The sequence below is a fragment of the Astatotilapia calliptera genome, chromosome 20 (genome assembly GCF_900246225.1).
Source record: "Astatotilapia calliptera chromosome 20, fAstCal1.2, whole genome shotgun sequence".
In the NCBI taxonomy this organism is placed as follows: domain Eukaryota; kingdom Metazoa; phylum Chordata; class Actinopteri; order Cichliformes; family Cichlidae; genus Astatotilapia; species Astatotilapia calliptera.
Window position 1 is genome coordinate 14,288,015 of NC_039321.1, and position 21,540 is coordinate 14,309,554.

At 41.2% G+C, this 21,540-nt stretch overlaps 2 protein-coding genes across 2 annotated transcripts; one reads left to right on the plus strand and one right to left on the minus strand.

Moving 5' to 3' along the window:
* Positions 1-1,046: 1,046 nt before the first annotated feature.
* LOC113013707 (probable UDP-sugar transporter protein SLC35A5) lies at positions 1,047-20,968 on the minus strand. Its single transcript, XM_026154845.1, has 3 exons — positions 20,143-20,968; positions 2,543-2,811; positions 1,047-1,919 (listed from the first exon to the last, which is right to left on the minus strand). The coding sequence occupies exons 1-3, from the start codon at positions 20,228-20,230 to the stop codon at positions 1,851-1,853; spliced, it is 426 nt and encodes a 141-aa protein (XP_026010630.1). The 5' UTR covers positions 20,231-20,968; the 3' UTR covers positions 1,047-1,850.
* Positions 10,760-12,835, plus strand: LOC113013700 (uncharacterized). Its single transcript, XM_026154834.1, has one exon. It carries the CDS (start codon positions 10,825-10,827, stop codon positions 12,823-12,825), a length of 2,001 nt encoding a protein of 666 aa, XP_026010619.1. The 5' UTR covers positions 10,760-10,824; the 3' UTR covers positions 12,826-12,835.
* Positions 20,969-21,540: the final 572 nt, after the last annotated feature.

Here is a 21,540-nt window from a genome sequence, read left to right on the forward strand (position 1 = left end):
ACGGCTGACAGTTACTCATGTGCAGGACATCAAGTCTTCATTTGAGCTTTTCATCCCAGATTCCATCCAGAAAATTATTCTGGATTGCAGTAATCTAGAAGGAAGGTGTGTTTTTGGAGAGAGGTGGAAGGAGATGGAACAAATTCATCTAAGAACCCCAAAGGCCTACTTTGGGGTTCTTATCCTTGCAGGAGTTTTCAGGTCCGAAGGGGAATCCACAGAACCCCTGTGGGATGCAGAAACTGGCAAGAACCTTTCCGTGCATCAATGTCTCTGGAAAACTTCCACAAAATTTCCAGGATTATCCGTTTTGATAACCGAGACGACAGACCAGCTCGACGGCAGAGAGACAAGCTAGCTGCCATCAGGACAGTGTGGGATAAGTGTGTGCACCACCTCCCCCTGTTTTACAACCCTGGGCCTAATGTCACCATTGATGAGCAGCTGATCCCATTTAGTTGTGAAACATATTGCTTCACGTGTAAATGTGTTGTGTCTTTCCACTCACTCCACTTGATTATAACTGATTTATTTTTTTTATAACATTTTATAAAAAAAACAAAAAAAAAACGAGAAGCACATTAATTCATAAATGTGATCTAACAAAGGGAAAGGGAAAAAAATTAACCATCTTTGCTGTTCATATGGCTTGTAATTGGGATGAAGTAAACATCTGTTGAGTAATTTAACATAAAATTGTTTGATAGTGTTAATTTGGAAAGCCAAAACTCTAGCCATGAACACTGGCTGAGTAACAAAAATATGAACACCACACAAGGGTTAAAGCTTAGACATCAGACTGCGTTACAGTCTCTTTTCTCTTGGATCTGTATAATGTTAGTGGGTGTGGAACACTGTTATTCAGCAGGTGGGTAAAATATCTAAGAGTTGGCTTAAAGGAACTGATAGGGAGCTAAAACAGCTATCAAGCATGTGCAAAGTAATAGAAGAAAAACATGGAGTTAGAGCAGCTAGTACCCTTTAGGTCTTCCTCCAGAAAACCTCAGTATTTAAATAAATGCACAAATTTATGACAAGACATCAGCGATTGTATTAAATTGCATTACTTGCACAGAAGTAAAACAACTTGCCATTTATTTTACAAGAAAATGCATTTACACGTGAGGATTTTAATGGCACAAACAACAATCTTTAGACAATGTTATTTTACAGTTTAACAAGAAAATATTCAAGCCCCAAGTAAGAGAGGCAGGGAGTTTGTGGTGCTGACAGAAAGTCAGGCATTAGTGGCAATTATGTCAATACCACTTATTCTGGCTCAGAAAATAAACAAATAAAAAAAATAAACTGCCTCTTCCACAGTACAATACAAACTGAATTCATCATAGTGTGGATAAAGATTCAAAATCACCACAATTTCAAACAAATCTATTATCAAAACAATCCTGAAACTGCAGTTTCTGGTCCTTAGACGTCCAGCACCAGCAAGCAGTCAAATAGCAGCATGTACAACAGGAATCATGTAAAGAAATACACTGTCCATAAAAGGAATCCATAATGAATCCAAAAGTATCACTTATTTTCCAACAAACAGCGTTGCTGGTACTTTCCCCCATATGAATGACAGCAGTCATCCACAGACAGGCACGTTTCCAAAATATACACATTTCGCTAATTCTGTTATTAAACACTTTGTTTTTAATACTAGGAGTCTATCATATAATCTATCAACAGTATCTTTCACCGTTTACCTGCTTATCACTGTTCAAATAAATGCTTTCACAGACAATCTGTGACCATGTTCCATCCAGTCAATTGTCCAGTTCGATATCAGCAGCAGGAAAGATGCAGAGTATCCTCTGGATACTTGGGAGTGAGCTCTGTCATTACTACAAGGACTCTTCATCAGAAACACTGTCTGCATTTACCTTTGTCAGGAGATCGAGCTCCTCACTGTCCTGCAACACAAAAAAGAGACAAGGCATCAGAATGAATGAACAAGTGATCAAATCCAGTGGACAAATCTGCAGACATTGAGGCACTGTGCACATCTTTTTTCTGTTTTCAGAAAGTGGAGGGCAGTATTTACTCCCCGAAAAACACCGGGGAAGTACCGTGCATTTTAAAGCCACGGCTGCCAATGGAGAGGGTATTTTTGTTAGTGCTCTCGCAAAGAAACAAACACCTGAAACCTGGCATTTCACCTGAATTACAGGGTTTCTTCAATACAGAACAGGACGCTGGGGATGAAAAGAATTCCAGGATAGTATCCCCACAGACTACTGTATTGTTAAATAGCTTCTTCCATCAAAAAACACTTGACTACTAAAGGAATTCTATGACGTAAGGCTCCAGCATGAGCCTGGATGCTATTTTCATAGCTGGGAATCAGGTTTCCTCTTGCACTCAAGAAATGACATTACAGAGAAACAAGAGCCAAGTTTCCTGCAGAGCACTTGGTATGTGGGCGGGAGTAGAGGAAGTGGATATACATCGGGGTTAGGTGAGCGAAGTTGTGTGAGGAAAAGGAGTGTGTGGGCTTGTGTGCGTGACTACTGAGGATTTGTGGTTTGTCTCCTACCCCTCTTGACCTCTCAAACACCTCCCCGTTGATGACCCGTAGTTTCTCCCGCTGCAGGCTATATTCCAGGTCCTTGGGCCAGCTGGCATTGTAGATAAAGATGGCCAGCAGGACCGTGGGTGCCTGGAGGAAGAAGTCCAGCGAAGGGTGGAAGTCAAAGAGGAAGAGGGAGAGGCCTGTGACCAGAACAGTAGTGAACTGGCCAGTCAGCACATGGAACATGTTGTCTCTGAATTTTAAGATGAAGGCCACGGATAAGCCCAGGGCAGCTAGGGAGAACACAGAAGATTATGAGTTCTTCAAATGCATACTAGAGATAGATAAATGAACTAGTCCAGTTAATAACAACTTACACCCAGCAGCTGGATTAGTGTAACTTAGCACTGATGCCAGAAGCAGGACCAAATACCCACCAGGCTCTGTTCAAAGGCATAAAACAACTCAAGTACCAGCAGCTTACAAGATCACAAGTTAAGATGATTTTGTCTGTAGACGACAGAAATTGTACAAAGTAGTGGTTTTGCATGCTACAGTCTTTTGGAGCCCCCACCCCAACCCCTCCTCTATTTACGCCAGCTTTCATCTGATTGGCTGCCCCTACATCTGAGCTTCTACAAACAGAACCAGGTGCTGCACCACTTCCTCTGCTTATCAATTTGACAGACTTCCTTCAACCCAGCCATGCCTTCCAGCTCATCCTGGAGGACACAGTATTCCCCAAGCCCGCTGAGACCTCCTCCCAGTAGGACATGGCCAAAAACATCTCACCTACCAAGGAGTCCAGGAGGAATCCTGGTTAGATACCTCAACTGTCTTCTTTTGATGAACATATTTTCTCTTCCTCAAGCAACTTATATAATCCACATGGACATGTTTGCATATAATTCAAAGCAGCAAACTAATTAAATTAAATTAAATTAAATTAAATTAGAGTGGACATCTCCAGCAACAGAAATGACAGTAGGAGATCTCAGTTCAATCAACATCACACTTATGCCTGCTTGATATTCATCTTCCAGTCATATGCTGTATAAAACAGTATTCAAATGTCCCTCTGATGTGAGAATGATGCACTACAGTGCTGACTGAAGTTATCAATCTTGTGATAGGCAGAAACACCAAAAGTTAAAAATGGAACAGTCAGGTCACTAAACTGCTGAGACTGGAGTGGGGCTGGTGGAAACTGTGGCAGACCAGGGCACTGAAACATAGACAGACGGTTCTTTTGCAATGAAAACCATAAACACCCATGCTCCCGGTAGGTTTCCCCTGTGTCAGCTGTTTACATTATAGGTGCTTATACAGTAACCATGGTAACCACGGACTCTGAGCGGCTGGCTCGACGAAGGTCAGACAACAATTTTACATATATGATCTTCAAACAGGACACAGCCATTATCCGTCCTGGCCTCATATCAAATGTGAACGCAGACTGAGTCTATGTTTGACGTTTGCTTTATATCTAATCTTCCTCTCAAACATTTAAACAGCAGCGAGTCTGCAGCTGAGGGAACACAAACTCAAATTGTCGGAACAGGTTTGCTCGTTTCTTGCGTGTATTCATTTGGTGATTTATTAAATGTGTAACTGTTATTCTAATCTGCTGCTGAGTCTCTTACGCTGATGAAAATGCAGAAAACACAGATCACGAACACCTGTTCAACCAATCACTTTCATTCCACTTTGATCTGCGACAAACTGACGGTTCATCTCTGTTACAGTGTTGCGTTAGACTGCTATATTTTTTTTGTTCTTTATGCTGTAGATTTTCACGTCTCTGGAATAGTTGGCAGTAATAAGGATGATCTTCTGTAAAATCATATTGATATGACCCGTGACATATTCGTAGATGTCAGTTAGACTAGTCAGCTGGGAAACTGTTAACTCATAGAGCTGAAGATATCGTGGATATGCTGACCTCGCTCCGTGGTGTACAGGTCCGTTTACCCTCATGATTACTATTCACAATAAAAATATTAGCCGAACATCATGAAGTCTGTATGTGTTTCATAGTGTCGAACAACCTTTGTACAGTTAAAGCCAGCAGTTACTACATGACGGAAACACCAACATTATCTCATTTATACGTTTATACGCAGGTCACGCTGATTACTGAACAAAAACCCAAAGATCAGCTGTTAATCAAATTTATTTGCTCTCTCTCCTCCTTAAACATGTTTTTAATGTTAGTTATAATTCAGAATTGGCGACTGAACATCAGGAAATAAAACCCCGATAAATATAACCTCAGTAAAAGAAGTCAGTGTCAGCGGGGGTTATTACAGCTGTGTACCGGGGCCTGCGCTTTGTCAGTGGTAATAACAACTTGATTGCTTGCGAGGCAAACGGGTCTATCCTGGGCAGACATCTCCAAAATCATCGAAGCACTTTTGCAAAGAGGCTGTATCTTGACAAACCGACCAGACATATGAAGATTAAATCACTACATTCTCGCTAAAAAAAATATTAAAACGGTATTTGGTGGCACACAAACAGGGTTTTTCAAAGTTCAGTTCTGTGAGTTTCCACATGCTGGTTGTTGTGTGCTAAAAACAATGGCCACCAGGCCAAAGCAATGGTTTTGACTCGATCAGTGTTAACCCCGCCTCCTGAGTTTGATGGGTGAGGTTGACAGATAAAATTATTTCATGGTGAGACCTGAAGGAGTCAACTGTGCCAAAATGAATTAATTAAATACACAAATAATTATTTAAATGTGGCAATAATTAATTAAAATGTGAAATAAATAAATAAATAAATAAATAATTAAATGTGTCAATAATTAATTAATTACATTTGTTGTAAATATTTATGTAATTAATTATTTCCGATAATTAATTAATTTGTGCATGTAAATGGAGAGTCCTCTTCACACACTGAGCTTAATTATGGAGTTCCACAGGGTTCAGTGCTAGGACCAATTCTGTTTACATTATACATGCTTCCCAGCAAGAGCAGCAGTCATCAGGAACAGAGGAGCTTTTAGACAGAACGCTCTTCCAGTGTAGCAGTAACAATGTGTGCCCTGATTCCCTTGGTAAGAGTTTTGATTGTTTGGACTTCTTTCATATATAATCATTTACTCCATCATGAACAAAACATATTTAATTTGTACCATAAACAGATGGTGAGCCCAGGTCAGGGTGAGGGTGCCGGTAGTGCCGGAGCCACAATAAGAGAAACTAAACAGGATTTGAAAAAGGAGGTGGAGCATCTACAAAAAGTGACATACCAGTTGCGCAAGAGAAAAGTATGTAATGTATGTTCTTGCACTTGTTTTTAGTGTTTTCACTGACCACTGGCCACGGAAAAGGTCAAAATTGTCCTCGGTTTCAATGCCTTGACCAAAATATGTATTCTTTTACATCAGATGGTCAGCTCATCTGAAATATGCAAGGAGTAAAGGTATTAAAGGTAAATGAGTTTAAATACCTGGGGTCATTTTAAGCAAATTGACTTCCATGTCTCCTCAGAAATATTAATATTTAGGTCATTTCTCCAAGATTATAACTTAGAAACTGATGTTTCTGGGGAGGCAGAGACAATCCAGTTATAGAATGTTGAAATTAAGCCTTTGTTACCACTTTTTTCCCCTCCACCATTAACTCCTCTAAATTAGTTAACTGGGGAAGGTTGGGAGACTGATTTTGCATGGAAGAAATGAAGCTTCAAATCTGTAAATGCTTAAAGAAGTGTTTTTGGAGGATTTGAAATTTTGAGGCTAAATCCTCAAATGGAACCATTATTCCATCACAAAAAAGATCACCCACTTTCCTAACACCTTTATCTGCCACATTTCCTGGTGCAAATAAGGCATTTTCCCCAAATAGGACTAAAATGAGAGAGATTATTCTTAATATTCAAAATTTCTTTTATTGTAAACCAAACTTCAATCATATTTCGGACTATAGGATTATTTGTTTCTTTCTTTAATTGTTTTGGCTGTGCAGAGTATAAGTACAAGTTTAATGGCATTTTAAGAGAATTTGCTTCCATGAAAAATAAAACATTATTGTCCTTAGATGAATAGCCAGATAGTACCAGTAAAAGTTGGGGCATTTCAACCCCCCTGTATCAAAGGCAAGATACAACAAAGACAAACAAATGCGGGGATGCTTCTTGTTCCAAATAAACTCTCTGATTAATGACGCTAGTTTGGTAAACAATCCAGCAGGAGGAGCCAGTGGGACATTCTGAAACATATACAAGAGTTTAGGTAATACATTTATTTTAAGAACACTTATAGATAGTGGTAAACTTATCCAACGCTCCAGATCTTTGGAAATTTTCTGTAGAATTGTATTATATTTAAGTACCACCACATCTTTTATTTTAATGCCTAGATGAGTGAATTCAGAATTAACAGTAAAGCCCTTGTTTAAGTAACATTAATGATGATTTTGTTACATTTACTTTATACCCTGAGAAGGCCCCAAACTGGTCTATTAAATCCTTTACAGCAGACACAGAAGTTTTTAGTTGCTTTAAAAATAATATGACATCATCAGCAAATAACGCAATTCTATGCTCCTTTCTACCAATCTTAACACCTTGTATTTGTCCACTGGTTCTAACCGCTATTGCCAGAGGTTCAATAGCTAAAGGGAATAAAAGTGGAGATAATGGTGAATCCTGCGGGCACCCTCATTGTTGCATTCTGAATTATATAGCGTTTCATAAAAAACTTTAAATGCATTGTTTATCTCGATTGGGTCTATTATGATATTTCCATTTGAAGTTTCAAGTTTGGTAATTGCCCTTTCAGATTGCTGCTGTTTTATACGCTAAGCCAGGAGTTTGCTGGGTTTTTCACCTTGGTCATAGGATTGTTACTTTAATCTCAATAAATGTACAGCTGCTTTTTCGCTTGTCATTTCGTTATATTGCGTTCTCAATAGTAATAATTCTTTGACATTGTCCTCCTTATTCTGGCCTGATTGAAAGCTGGTCTCTTCTAACATTTTTATTTTTTTATTCCAGATATTTTATCTTTTGGTTTCGTTCTCTTGTTTTCTTACTAGTATAGCTTATAATTTGCCCTCTTAAGTATGCCTTGAAGGCGTCCCATCTCACACTTGCCGATGTTTGATTTGAATTGTGCTCAAAGTATTCATTAATTTGCTTGCCTAAAACTCAAGAAACTGTTTGTCTTGCATCCACTTCAATTGAAACCTCCATTCAATTCGAGTTTTAATCAGTTTTGACTCTATGAAAGTCAAAGTAACGGCTGCATGGTCAGATATTATTATTTCCTTATACTGTATACTATATCTTTTGTATAAGGAGCCAGCTCAGTTGATGCCAAAAAGTAGTCTATTCTGGAATACACTTTGTGTGTACCTGACCAGCAAGAATATTGTAATTTGGTTGGATTTTGATCGCGCCATATGTCGGTTATATTGAACTCCTTCATAAATTGTTTGATCACCTTTAGTGTTCTATTGTAAGTGTTATCCATGCCTGACGATTTATCCTTCTGTGGGTTCAAAGCAAATTGCAATCCCCAGCAATTATACATTTACCTTGTAAATCTGAAATTTTAAGAAATAAATTGCTATAAAAATGTGGATTATCTTCATTTGGGCCATAAGTATTAATTAAATTGAGTCTAGTAGATAGTAGGTTACCTTGTAGTATTAAAAACAAAACGTCCATTAGAATCTTGACGCACATGCTCAACATGAAAAGGTATGGATTTGTGTATCATTATCATAACGCCCCTAGAATTGGAGGAGTAAGGAGGTGATAAAATTTGACCTGGCCATCTGTGTTTGATTCTATTTGTCTCACTGCCTAGCATATGAGTTTCTTGTAGAAACACAATTTTGGCTTTCAATTTCTTGATCCTACTAATGGCTTGTTTTATTTTTACTAACTTGGGTTTCAACCCAGCCCACGACCACCACTGCGACTACTACAACAACCAGAGCAACTACAACGACAACCAGAAAACCCACCACAAAAAGGCCGCTGATCCATACTACTACAACCGCAGAGAGGGAACGGTACCCACCGAAAACCCGGAGATAACCGCACTTTTCATTGGAGCTTTTCAAATGAAATAGCTGTTTAGCAGCCAACATAACTCATTTCACCATCATTTTTTGTGTGTACAAAGAAAAGTTTACCACGACACCAGCTCAAGACCAAATCATTCTCACAATGTTTGAATCAGTGAAGAAAATGAAAAATAATATCTGCTTTTGTGCGCTGGTGTTGACTAACGAGTATGAAGACAAGTATGAGCCTAGCAAGCCAACAGCAAGCAATCCAGAGGAGTCAGAAGTCATCACTGTTATCACTCCTACCAGGAAGGGAAAGCACGATAAGCATGACAAGAAGAAGAAACCGAATGACAAGGGTGCCAAGAAAGCCGACAGAAGAGGAAAGCCAGGAAAGGAGGGAAAGATTGGGGGAAAGAAAAATGGAAAGAAGGCGTCAAAGTGGACTATCCAAAGCCCACTAAAAAGCCAACGCCACCACCAAAGGGTGCCCTTGCCTCCTTTCTGGATTACTTTGAAAACAGGAGGCGGCTGCTGGTGAGACGTAATAGCATGACATAATATTGACAGTTCATAAGAGGCTCTTTCACCTGGCAAAACTCCAGGCTTCGAGCTTTGGCCAGAGGGAAATGTCAGTACTCAGAGCACCATCGCTAAGTGTGAGGACAGGTTTAACATTTTGGCCAAAGTGCTTATTTGATTTCTTGCCAAAATACAGATGAATTCAAATGTCAGACTATGGGCATCTGGAACAGTTGCTTATTAGCCTATTATATTTCAAACACAGCCACTTCCTGATAAGCAGATAGCATGGACTTCTCTGCACCCAGCCAAAAAATGGCTCCAACAGATGAAGCATGATATGTGATTTAATTTCTGATTTAGCATTACCTCAGTAATTAATTGATGTTGCCTCCTTTCTGTAATAATCTAAATATCTCCTCAGTAATTAACTGAGTTTTCTGTCAAATACAACTATCAGCCAGCTTTATGCTAAGCTAACTGGCCAATAGCTGTAACTTAATATATTTCCCAAACAAACTCGAGAATGGGATCAATCTCTTCATCCTACTTGCAGCAAGGAAGCAAATAAGCAAAATTCCCTAAAATCTCAAACAGTTTCTTTAAAGAAAGACATCAGCACTACAGTAATGAATGCAGCTATAAGAGAAATTAAAAGACACAGCCATCAGTGATCCAACAGACGTGCCTGCCAAACTCATTAGTCAAACATGAAATTAGTGCTTTTTTTTCTGGACTTCAAATTTTGATCAACTGGATAGGTTTCGAGTTGGGAAGTTGAGCATTACACCATTCTGAATCACTGAGCAGCTGGCAGTGTGGAGCAGAAGGAAGTGACCTAAAGTTGGTGCGGCTCCAATAAGGAAAGACTTTGTTTTCCAAGACAGAGTACTGAAATGTTCTAAAGACTCACATCAGGACAAATAATTTATTGTTGATTAATTTTAAACTAGTCAACAAACAGGTAAGCACCTCTGTACAATTTATTGTACAGTGTCACTTTGTGATGGCATGCCACACATGGTAAGCTCCACACCTCACCACCCGCTGTTCACTTTAGTTTAATTTACAGTCACTACTTTAAAATATTCTACTTATTGTTCAATATCGTTTCTTTATTAAATGTATTCATTTTTCCATCACACCTTCCAATGTTTATATGGCGTGCACACATATTAACCTTGCAAGGTCAAAGTTCTGTTTTATGTTATATTAATACATCTTTCTTTGTTTGAGTTACCTGGGGGTTGGTGTCTCCTCCTGTCTGGCAAAAGGTGTGGCAAAGGGCTGGGAGACCTCAAGTACTACTGACAGCCTAATTGGATTGCACCACATGCTTCATTGCCTGGGGGGTGTTTCATGTTTGTTTAAATGTTTTGTATTAGTTGGTTATATGGCAGCCATCTTATTTTCCCCCGTGTGTGTCATTTGGTTTAGCTAAACCAGTATTTAAGTCCCCCTGTGTGTCATTTCAGCAGGTCAGTTTGTCATATGTTTGTTTGAGGTTCTGTTAATTATTATCTTGAGTTTATTGAGCTGACCTCTTTTATTGGTCTGCCTGTTTAAGTTTTGGCTTTGTTAAATATATATTTTCATATTTTTGGGTCAATAAAACCCATTTTTTGAATTAAAACCACCTGTGTCCTTTATGCTTTACTGCTTGGTCCCTGACAATTGGTGGCAGCAGTGGGATCATCCAGTATTGGACACAGGTCTTTTTTTTTTTTCTTTCTTCTGTTTTCCCCATGAGGAAGAAGAATGCATCGTGGTGGCAAGAATGAAAAGAAAAAGGGATCTGCTCAGCAAACCTGCGAAGAGGAGGAAAATGGAGCCTCAGGAGTCACTGAAGTTGTGGAGAGAGTGGAAAAGGAGCCTACTTTGTCTGATCTAGTCAATATGCTACATGCTCACATGGAACAACAGGATGTCCGGGATGCAAAACAGAGTGAGTTAAATGCACGACAAGAACACCGATTTAAAGCCTTTCAACATCAGTTTAGACTTCTGCAGTCAGAAATCCAAGTCAGAACATCACCATCAGATTCTGCAGAAGCTCGCTCTGAATCATTAGAGTTTGATATTCATCCTTCTTCCTCTGCTCAGCAGGCCCAGGCTGAACCAGTTATGACTAATTCCAATCCAGCCATTTCACCAGCATTTCAGTTTCCCCTACAAATAGAGGGCAGATTGGAAAGATTAACTGAAGCTGATGATATTGAACATTTCCTGATCACATTTGAACGTATGGCTACAGCTTATCGATGGCAGAAATCAGATTGGGTTTTTCATTTGATACCCTTGCTTACTGGTAAAGCTAGAGGTGCCTATGTTCACATGGACATTGATGATTCATTAGACTATGATAAAGTGAAATCAGCTATTCTGCCAAAATATGACATTAACCCTGAAACATATAGGCAAAGATTCAGATCCCTGGACGTTCAACCAGATGAAAGCCCTCGTGAGCTATATGCGAGACTGAAGGAGCTTTATGGGAAATGGATCCAGCCAAAGGGTAAAACTATTCATGACATTGGTGAAACTATAATCTTGGAGCAGTTTCTCAGAATGTTATCTCCTGAGCTTCAGGTTTGGATCAGAGAACACAACCCTGGTTCAGCAATGGAAGCGGCTCGGTTAGCTGATGTTTTTGTTGCTGCCAGAAAGAAGGGGCAAGCATGGAGCCATAATGCATGGAAGGCATCGAGGGACATATCTCAGCAAAACCATCTGGATTCAGCAAATACAAGCACCAGTAAGACCTCTCAGTCTATCACTAGACCACCAAAGGCCTCTGGTAAGAAGCTCATTTGTTATCTTTGTGGATTAGAGGGCCATACAAAACCTATGTGCCCAAGAAATTCTGCTAAAATGGTGCAAATGTGCTTTGCCCCTCGTTCTAATGCTGATCCTGAGCAGGAGAGTGACAAATCCATCAAAATGAGTCAGATTGAAGTGAATGGGGTTCTACTCAATGCCCTTCTTGACTCTGGCAGTTCTCGGTCTCTTATTCACTCAGATTTTGCCCCACCTAATATTGTTCGCACCAGTGATACAATTTCAATCTGTTTTGTCCATGGAGATGAGAAAAGATATCCGACAGCTGACATCTACATTAAAGTTCAGGACCAGATGTATCTGCTGAATGTGGGTGTTGTGAACAGTTTGCCTTACTCTGTCGTGTTAGGGCGTGACCTTCCTGTGCTTTTTGATTTGTTGGAGTCTGAGCAGACTGAGGAGTGTAATGTAGCTGTTACCAGAGCTCAGGCTAAGCAAGTCAGTACCCACTCTGAGATCCTGAGTGCCCTGCCTTTTTTTAATGAGGAGTTTGAGACAACTGTGGTGAAGCCACGGAAGACCCGCAGACAAAGAAGGCAGGAGAAATTCAAATTTTCACCTGTGGATACACTAACAGACGCCGAGCCAACACCGTCACCCCTAGGGTTTAATATTCCAACTGAAATTGCTGAACTCCAAAAATCTGATCAATCTTTAATATCTCTTTTCCGGAAGGCCAAAGAAAAGGAAGCTGGAGTGGAGCAGGTTCTTAACAGTGAGTACATCTTGCAAAATGACATTCTCTATCGTCAGCAGGGGTCGGTGCTGCAGCTGGTGGTTCCCCAGAAGGTTAGAAACGCCATTCTCACCTTAGGGCATTCTATTCCGTGGGCTGGCCACCTTGGTAAACACAAGACCACAGCTCGCATCAAACATCATTTCTACTGGCCAGGGGCCCGTTCTTCGTACCTCGCTAAGTAAGTTAGCTGGATTTGATTGTTGACGATTTCGCGTGATCTTGGATCGTTCGGTTCCCTGAAGCTCATCCGGGACTTGCTGTCATAGCAACAGAGCCGTAAGCGTAAACCTGCTCGGGAGCAGGTTTACTTTATGTAAACAGGATTAGATCGCGGCCACTCGGGTATGTCCGCTTCATGTATACGAAAGCAACAGCGATATTCCACCACTGTTTCACCATAAATAAATAACATCAATGTAACTAAAGATAATGCAGCACTTGATCCTTGTATTGATGTCACACAGATACATACAGGTCATTTCCTACAAAAGGGAAATGTACTATTAACATTCTATTACATGTATGTGATTATTACAGATGTAATTCATATTTCAGAGTAGTAATTGTAAATTACTTCGTGTAATCAAGATGAGAGACCACGGCTATAAAAGCGAAGGTGGATTTGGGAAGCCTGTCGCAGCCATGTCCTGTCTGTTTACGCGAGCCACCCATTGCGGAAGGTGCAAATTAATAAGGAGAGTCCTCAGTATCCAGCGCATATTGCGGGACAGACAGGATCCTTTAGCTCAGCGCGACAGTGTGCTCATTGAGAGATATCAATTTTCCCGTGAGGGTATTATTTAACCAACTTGTTGACGAGGGGGTGCAGGACCACCACCTGTCTTTTGTTGCTCTGCCCTTTTCTTGGTTGCTGTTATGAACAAACAAACAGATTATTTCAGGGTCAAGAGACGAAAAGCAATATAAGTGATAAACATTACCGTTCTGTAGAATATTCTTATATTTCACTTTTACTTGTACCCATGTTCTAGTGGGTCCTGTTGTGGCTCTAATGTGAAAGGGGATATAATATAATATAATATAGTGTAATATAATAAATCTACCCTGCCGCCTACTGGTGTTGGCCAGAGGGGCCGATGGCGCGATATGGCAGCCTGGCTTCTGTCAGTCTGTCCCAGGGCAGCTGTGGCTACAACTGTAACTGCCTCCACCAGTGTGTGAATGTGAGAGTGAATGAATAGTGGTATTGTCATGCGCTTTGGGTGCCTTGAAAAGCGCTATATCAATCCACTCCATTATTATTGTTATTATTAAATTACTTACGAGTTTGATTTGTCAGTAACTTTCTGCCAGCCCTCTCTCCTTGCTTTTGCAGCCTTTGCAGTGTTCCCTTGCGTTCTGATTAAACTCCTGAAATCCCTCACTCAGGAGTTCTTGCTCTGCTGCCGAAAAATACCGATCGCTCTCCTTCGACATTTTCGCCGACCAATCAGAGGGTCGCCGATCAATGTTTCTACTATCGATGCGTAGCCCCTTTTACGACACCCAGTGATGTCACATTACTTCATCCAGCTGTACTAATCGTCAACAGCAGGTGTGTTCGGAGAACCGGATTAGCGAGCTCACGGTTAGCGCGATGATTTGATCTTGGATGTGTCATTTGATCTTGGATGTAGTAAGCGACGTACGAAGAACGGGCCCCTGGTCTTAGCAAAGATGTGGCTCAGTTTTGTAAAAGTTGCCCACAGTGTCAGATAACATCTGCTAAAATCCCCCATAGAGCTCCACTCCAACCTCTCCCTGTCATCGGCACTCCTTTTGAGCGTCTTGGAATGGATGAATAGGGCCTGTTGAGAGGAGCAAAGCAGGAAATCGTTACATGCTTGTTGTAACAGATTATGCCACAAAATATCCTGAGGTGTTCCCTTTAAAATCTATAAAGGCCAAGCCCATTGCATTTTGTTTAGTGCAGTTCTTTGCACGAGAAATACTAACTGATCAAGGCACTAACTTCATGTCTACTTTGTTAAAGCAAGTTTATCAGTTGTTGGGTATCTGGAGTCTGAGAACTTCACCATACCACCCTCAAACTGATGGGCTGACAGAACGGTTTAACCAGACATTGAAACAGATGCTCAGGAAGTTTGTCAACGACAGTGGTAACGATTGGGATCAATGGCTGCCATATCTACTCTTTGCTTATAGAGAAGTCCCCCAAGCCTCCACAGGTTTTTCACCTTTTGAGCTGTTGTATGGTTATGAGGTTTGCGGCCCTCTAACTCTGTTAAAGGAGATCTGGGAGGGAGACAAGGCGGAGGAGGGACCCAAGAACATTTTGTCTTATGTCATTCAGATGAGAGAACGGTTGGAGAAAATGAGTGAACTTGCTCAATCACATATGGTGGAGGCCCAGCAGCAGCAGAAGTCTTGGTATGATAAATCTGCTCGTCAGCGTGCGTTTGAGCCAGGACAAAAGGTGCTCGTGCTCCTCCCCAGTGACAACAACAAATTGTTGGCAAAGTGGCAGGGGCCATTTGAAGTCATGAGGAAGCTGGGACCCACCACATATGAGGTGTCCACCCCAGGGCAGTTGCGCTCAAGCAAGGTCTTGCATATAAACCTTCTGAAGGAGTGGGTGGAGCGTATTGAACACAAGGCAGATGCAATGCTCATACGGCGAGTGCCTGAAGAAGATGAAGCAGATGAGCAATATCTACCACCTGCTGGCTCTCTGGATTATGATCTCAGCCATCTCCCAGAGGACAAGCAGCAGCAGGTGAGAGAAATGTGTAAATCAGCAGTCTTTCAAGAGAATCCAGGGAGAACTGACATTGTCGAACATGATATTGTGGTACGAGAAGGTGCCTCTGTGAGACGATTAAGTTACAGGATCCCGGAACGTCTGCTGCCTTCATTGAAGAAGGAAATTGATTTGATGTTATCCCTAGGGATCATCGAAAGATCTAAGAGTGAATGGTGCAACCCTGTGGTCTTGGTACCCAAAAAGGATGAGAGTATGAGGTTCTGCATTGATTTCAGGTACCTGAACTCCATATCCATGTTTGACTCCTACCCGACACCAAGAATTGATGATCTACTTGAACGTCTGGGAAAAGCAAGGTACCTGACCACAATAGATCTGTGTAAGGGTTACTGGCAGGTCCCACTCACTCAACGGTCCAGAGAGTTCACAGCATTCAGAACACCATGGGGGCTTTTCCAATTTACAGTCTTACCATTTGGACTACATGGAGCTCCAGCAAATTTCCAACGGCTGATGGATCAGGTATTACATGACTGCTCTGACTTTGCTGCTGCTTACTTGGATGATATTGTTATCCACAGCAACACCTGGTGTCTCCTCCTGTCTGGCAAAAGGTGTGGCAAAGGGCTGGGAGACCTGAAGTACTACTGACAGCCTAATTGGATTGCACCACATGCTTCATTGCCTGGGAGGTCTTTGACCAACTCCACCATGAAAATCGACCACACATACGCACACACAGATAGGTGTGGGTGTGTTTGTCTCAGGTGTCCAACTCCAGGTTGTGATGGATCAGGCCACATCACTGGAAACTATGCTTCACATCGCAGGTGAGAGTTTGCCTCTCTAATCACATATTCGTTACAGACTACATCAGTTACTCAGTGTATTTATGTCACACTTTGGCAATAATAAAAAAAAAAAAAAGTCTGTGTGTAGACTTATTTCCTTGGTCCCTACTGCTTACACAGTCCACCAGTCTCACTAAGACAGAAGCTGACATTGAGTGACAAACATTAAGCTAACAGAATATAATGTTCACATAAACTCACTGTAAATGTACTGAGTCCTTGTAAACTGTTAAAATGCACATTAAACAGAATCAGCCTCACCCATATTAGCTTACATGTTTCAAAATATACAAATGACTTTTTTACTTTTTGAGATCATTCTTTTAAAGAATTTTATTTAGCCTATGTTTAAGCAAAGCTTTGTCTTTTCTGTGTGGTCCACTTTCTTCCTCTGTGCCAGTTTGTCTGGATGCCCCCGAGCCAAGAAAAGTGGAGTCAAATCAACTCCTACCAAGGATGACAAAGAAGATTCTGAGCTGCTCAGGTTGGCAACAATAGCTCATTAGCACTGGGTGTGTGTTTGCCAGATTATAATTTGGTTTACTTTGGCTCAAAAGAAATGTATCATAGATATTAAGTATCAGAAGATGAATTATGATGATTCAGATGAATGATGGAGTTTTAGTTCTTACACCACCTTCAGGGCTGTCACAGGACAGCACACTGACCCTGTGAAGAGGACAATCCATCCATCTTCATCCGCTTTATCCGAGGCCGGGTCGTGGGGGCAGCAGCCTAAGCAAAGAGGCCCAGACCTCCCTCTCCCCAGCCACCTCCTCCAGCTTATCCAGGGGAACACCAAGGCGTTCCCAGGCCAGCCAAGAGATATAATCTCTCCAGCGTGTCCTGGGTCTGCCCCGGGGCCTCCTCCCGGTGGGACATGCCTGGAACACCTCACCCAGGAGGCGCCCAGGGGCATCCTTGTCAGATGCCCGAACCACCTCAGCTGGCTCCTTTCGATGTGGAGCAGTAGCTGCTCTACTCTGAGCCCCTCCCGGATGGCCGAACCTCTCACCCGATCTCTAAGGGAGAGGCCAGCCACCCTTCGGAGGAAGCTCATTTCTGCCGCTTGTATCCGCGATCTCATTCTTTGGGTCACTACCCACAGCTCGTGGCCATAGGTGAGGGTAGGGACGTAGATCGACCGGTAAATTGAGAGCTTCGCTTTTACACTCAGCTCCCTCTTCACCACGACGAACCGGTGCAGCGTCTGCATTACTGCAGCCCCAATCCGTCTGTCGATCTCCGGCTCCCTTCTCCCATCACTCGCGATAATACAAAGAATCTTGAGGTAACGGTTGTTATGATTTAGCACTGTATGATTAAAATTTAATTCAATTGAAAATACCAAGATGTACTGTCCCCACTGCTCTTCTGGGGCTACGTCCACACCTACGCGCGTATTTTTGAAACAGATATTTTCAGTTTTCTTTTTTTTTTTACTTTAAATCCCATCCACACATGCAGTTTTGAAAAATATCTCCATCTACATGTAAACGCAAAAAATAAAGTCAAACGCTGTCAAGAACATGGCAAATCCTAACCGTATAGAAATGTTGGCCAATCAGAAGTCTAGAAGCTTAAACAGGGTTTTGTGCCCTCACAAAACCTTAAGTACTTCTGAAAAGTTTTTGTGTTTTTTCTGGAAACACAGCTAATTTTGTGTTACTTTTCAAGCTTCTGTATCATTTCAAATGTTAAAAAGTAAAGACAGTATTTTGAATTTTGTCTCACTGGCTCTCTTGGCCAGAGTTTATTCAATTAAGAAAGAAACTGAAAATTTTACATTAGTCTGAGTGATTCATAATCATAAGTCACAGTGCTGTGAAATATGGCTAGTGTAGACTCAAAACTCAAAAATGGACAAAATCCATGCAGAATACATGATTTAATTATGTATTCAAACCCAACGACAGCGTTGGCATCAGGATTTGGGTTGTGAAAGTGTCTGTGCTGAATGTAGAAGCCACGTCCAAAGTTCACTCTGACGCCTCTGTCTTTGTAAATGGAGGGACAGTAACTGTGTTTTGATATGTAAGCGTGTAAAAACTGTAGATTGTAAGATTAACAGCAACAGTATTTTGTCTATATCCACCATTGTTGAAATTCATCTCATGTAAACAATAATGTGGCGCACACCTTTGACATTGCGTGACTAAATCTCAGTTTTCCTTGTCCACATGTAAATGCAAAAAATCTCCACCCTGGCAGGAGTTTTTAAAAATCTCAGTTTTCAGTGATCCAAAATGCTGTTTACGTGTGGACAAAAGGTCCAAACACATAGAAAAAGCTGCGTTTTAAAAAAAAAAAAAAAAAAAAAAAAAGAGAAAAAAGAACCATCTACATGTGGACGTAGCCTGGATAGACCTCAACCTTCTAAGCCAGTTCATTAAGAGCGGATACAGATATCGTTTCAGGAGTGAAATGAGTGGAATAACCCTCAGCCACTCCTGTACAAGGATGTCATGAAACTATACACCAGGAGTGAGCAAGACATCAGTTAACTGTAGGTGATCCAAACCAAAGGGATGAAGTTCACAGAAGGTGCGATAGCATACGTGTAGCACAGCTCCAGGTACATAGGTACCCAACAGGCCAATGGGGACCATCATGAAGAAGCAAAAAGGTCAGTCACAGCCAAATATATCTATGCCCAGGATAGAGTCACAGTAAGATCCAAAAAGTAAGAGAGACACATTAAAAACAAGATCAATAGTAGGATTAAGGTTAGAGCTATTAATACATACATACGCTATGCAGATAACACCCAACTTTATCTATCATCCATAACACACACCAATTATTTAAACTGCAGGAAGGTCATAAAGACCTGGATGGCCTCTATTTTTCTGCTTCTAAATTCAGATAAAACTGAGGTTATTGTATTCAGCCCTGAACATTTTAGAAATACTGTATCTAACCAGATTCTTACTCTGGATGGCATTACCTTGGCCTCCAGTAACACTGTGAGGAACATTGGAGTCATTTTTGACCAGGATATGTCCTTCCATACCCATATTAAACAAATATGTAGGACTGCTTTATTTGTACTATATCTCTAAAATTAGAAATATCCTGTCTCAGGGTGATGCTGAAAAACTAATTCATGCATGTTTTACTTCCAGGCTGGACTACTGTAATTCATTATTATCAGGATGTCCTAAAAACTCCCTGAAAAGCCTTCAGTTAATCCAAAATGCTGCAGCAAGAGTACTGACAGGGACTAGAAAGAGAGAGCAGATTTATCCTATATTGGCTCCTCTTCATTGGCTCCTCACATAAAGGTATTTAATAATCAGGCCCCATCTTATCTTAATGACCTTGTAGTACCATATCACCCATTTAGAGCCTCACCTTGAGGCAACAGTTGTTGCCTCAAGGTGAGGCAATCAGAGGCAATAGGTCTTATGAAGTAATGAGTTCAAATTTGGAATTATAAAAAAAATATTTTCAGAAAAGGTCAGGTGTAATAGTAGTTGTTTACAGGGAGTTGTATTTTTTTTTTTTTTTTTTTTTTTTAAACTGGAACTCTGTCATGGTTTAGTGGTACATTTCAGCCAGTAGGGTTGGAGATCTGGTCTCTTCCAAGTTAGATGTGCCTGGAACATTTCCAAAAGGAGGTGCCCAGGCTCTTTTTCACACGCAGAAACAGCTTTCTTCTGAAATCTTTCTGGATGTCTGAGCTCCCTAACCTTCTTCTAAAGCCGAACCCAGCCATCCTACAGAGAAAACTCTTGTGATGTAGAGGGACTGGTAAATTGAATGCTTTGCCTTTCAGCTCAGCTTCCTCTTCACTATGGCAATCCAGTACAATGCTCACATTACAGTTGATGCCACACCAATCTGCCAGTCCAACCTGTACTCCGTTACTCATTACTCATGAATAAGACACTTGAACTCCCTTGATTAAGGAGGCCTCTCACCTCTGACCCAGAGAGACCATTCCACTCTTTTTCTGGCAAAGAACCATGGCCTCAGACTCTTGGGTGTGCTGACTCTCATCCCAGACATTTCACACTCTGTTGCAAACTGCACCAGTGCATGCTGAAGATTGCGCTCTACTCTTCCACACCCTTCTCAACCTGGAAATGCCTTGCAATCCTGTCAATATAAATCAAGAATGTTAGAGACAAGGGGTTGAATCCAACACCTGCTGAAAACATGCTTAGATTTGTTACATTTGTTTGTTAAATTTGACAGCCCCACAATGTCAGTGTCAATGTTGAGATGCGAGGGTGAATCTCATCCAAACATGGTGCTCACACCCATGATTCTACAATTGTCAAAGCCACAGCCCTTTTGGTGCTCTGATACTGCTCTACTGCTTCACAACACCCCTGGTCCCACTGCCGTGACAGGTACAGATGAGCTGGATTCCTCCGAATTGGTCCTGAACATGGCCCATTATGACTTTATTTACCCCACCCTCCCCTGGGATGGGACTCACTCACTCACTCACTCACTGCACAGATTTCCAATAACATTGTGGGCACTGAAGTCTCTATAGAGAAACATTGCACCCAACCACAGTGCTTGCACCCATGGGTGGTGGATCCACAGGGTGGCAAAACTATGTTATTTTTGTGTGCTGTGCCCGAACAGGCCCCATGGACCCAGGGCTGGATCCAATGGTGGGCCACAATTTAAGGTTAACCAGCCCCAAGAACTCAGTTCCATGAGGGTTTTTTGAATTGTTCTTTGACAAATAATAAAGGTGGCCATGCAAAATATTTACAATAAAGCTCATTTGAAATGTACAAATTCTATTTTTGCTGTATTTTCATGTATGTTTGTACATTTAAATAAAAACCTATTTTCCATTTCCCTGGCAAAATCTGAAAAAGTGAGGGGTTGCTCAAGGTGTGTGTGTGTGTGTGTGTGTCTCCCTTCTCATCCATGTCCACTATTTCAGCCTTGTGTGAGAATGTAAGAGCTCTTGATCCTCATCAGCTGCTTCTCTCAGTCTGTCAGGTTGTCCCAGAGCATCAGCCAACAAGAAAAGAGCCAAGTTCCCTGGAGATGAGTATATCACTGCAAAGTTCAGAGCCAGTGATGGTAAGAAACCCTGATTATGCTGCCCTCACGACACGTGACCCTGTGAGGTTAGACAGCTAGCGAACAAATAGAAGAGGTCTTCCACACAAGGCTTGACTTTCTTGTTTTTATTGAAGATCCTTTTAAAGCCTTATGTCTCTCAAGGCTTCTCCTTGCTATTTCTTATTTGTAACTGAAACACAGAAAATAAAAATAAGTTGCTAGCTAATACACATCTTAATAACAACTTGCCGATTAGCCTAGCTTAACATGTACATTACATCAGC

What these genes read in the sequence shown, in the direction of transcription:
- LOC113013707 (XM_026154845.1), bottom strand. Translation starts at nt 20,230, where the DNA reads ATGTCTGGGATGAGAGTCAGCACACCCAAGAGTCTGAGGCCATGGTTC. An exon ending in ATGGTCTCTCTGGGTCAGAG is followed by an intron (nt 2,812 to 20,142) that starts GTGAGAGGCCTC and finishes TGTTCTCCCTAG; the next exon opens with CTGCCCTGGGCTTATCCGTG. An exon ending in TGTTTGAGAGGTCAAGAGGG is followed by an intron (nt 1,920 to 2,542) that starts GTAGGAGACAAA and finishes TTTGTGTTGCAG; the next exon opens with GACAGTGAGGAGCTCGATCT.
- LOC113013700 (XM_026154834.1), top strand. Translation starts at nt 10,825, where the DNA reads ATGCATCGTGGTGGCAAGAATGAAAAGAAAAAGGGATCTGCTCAGCAA.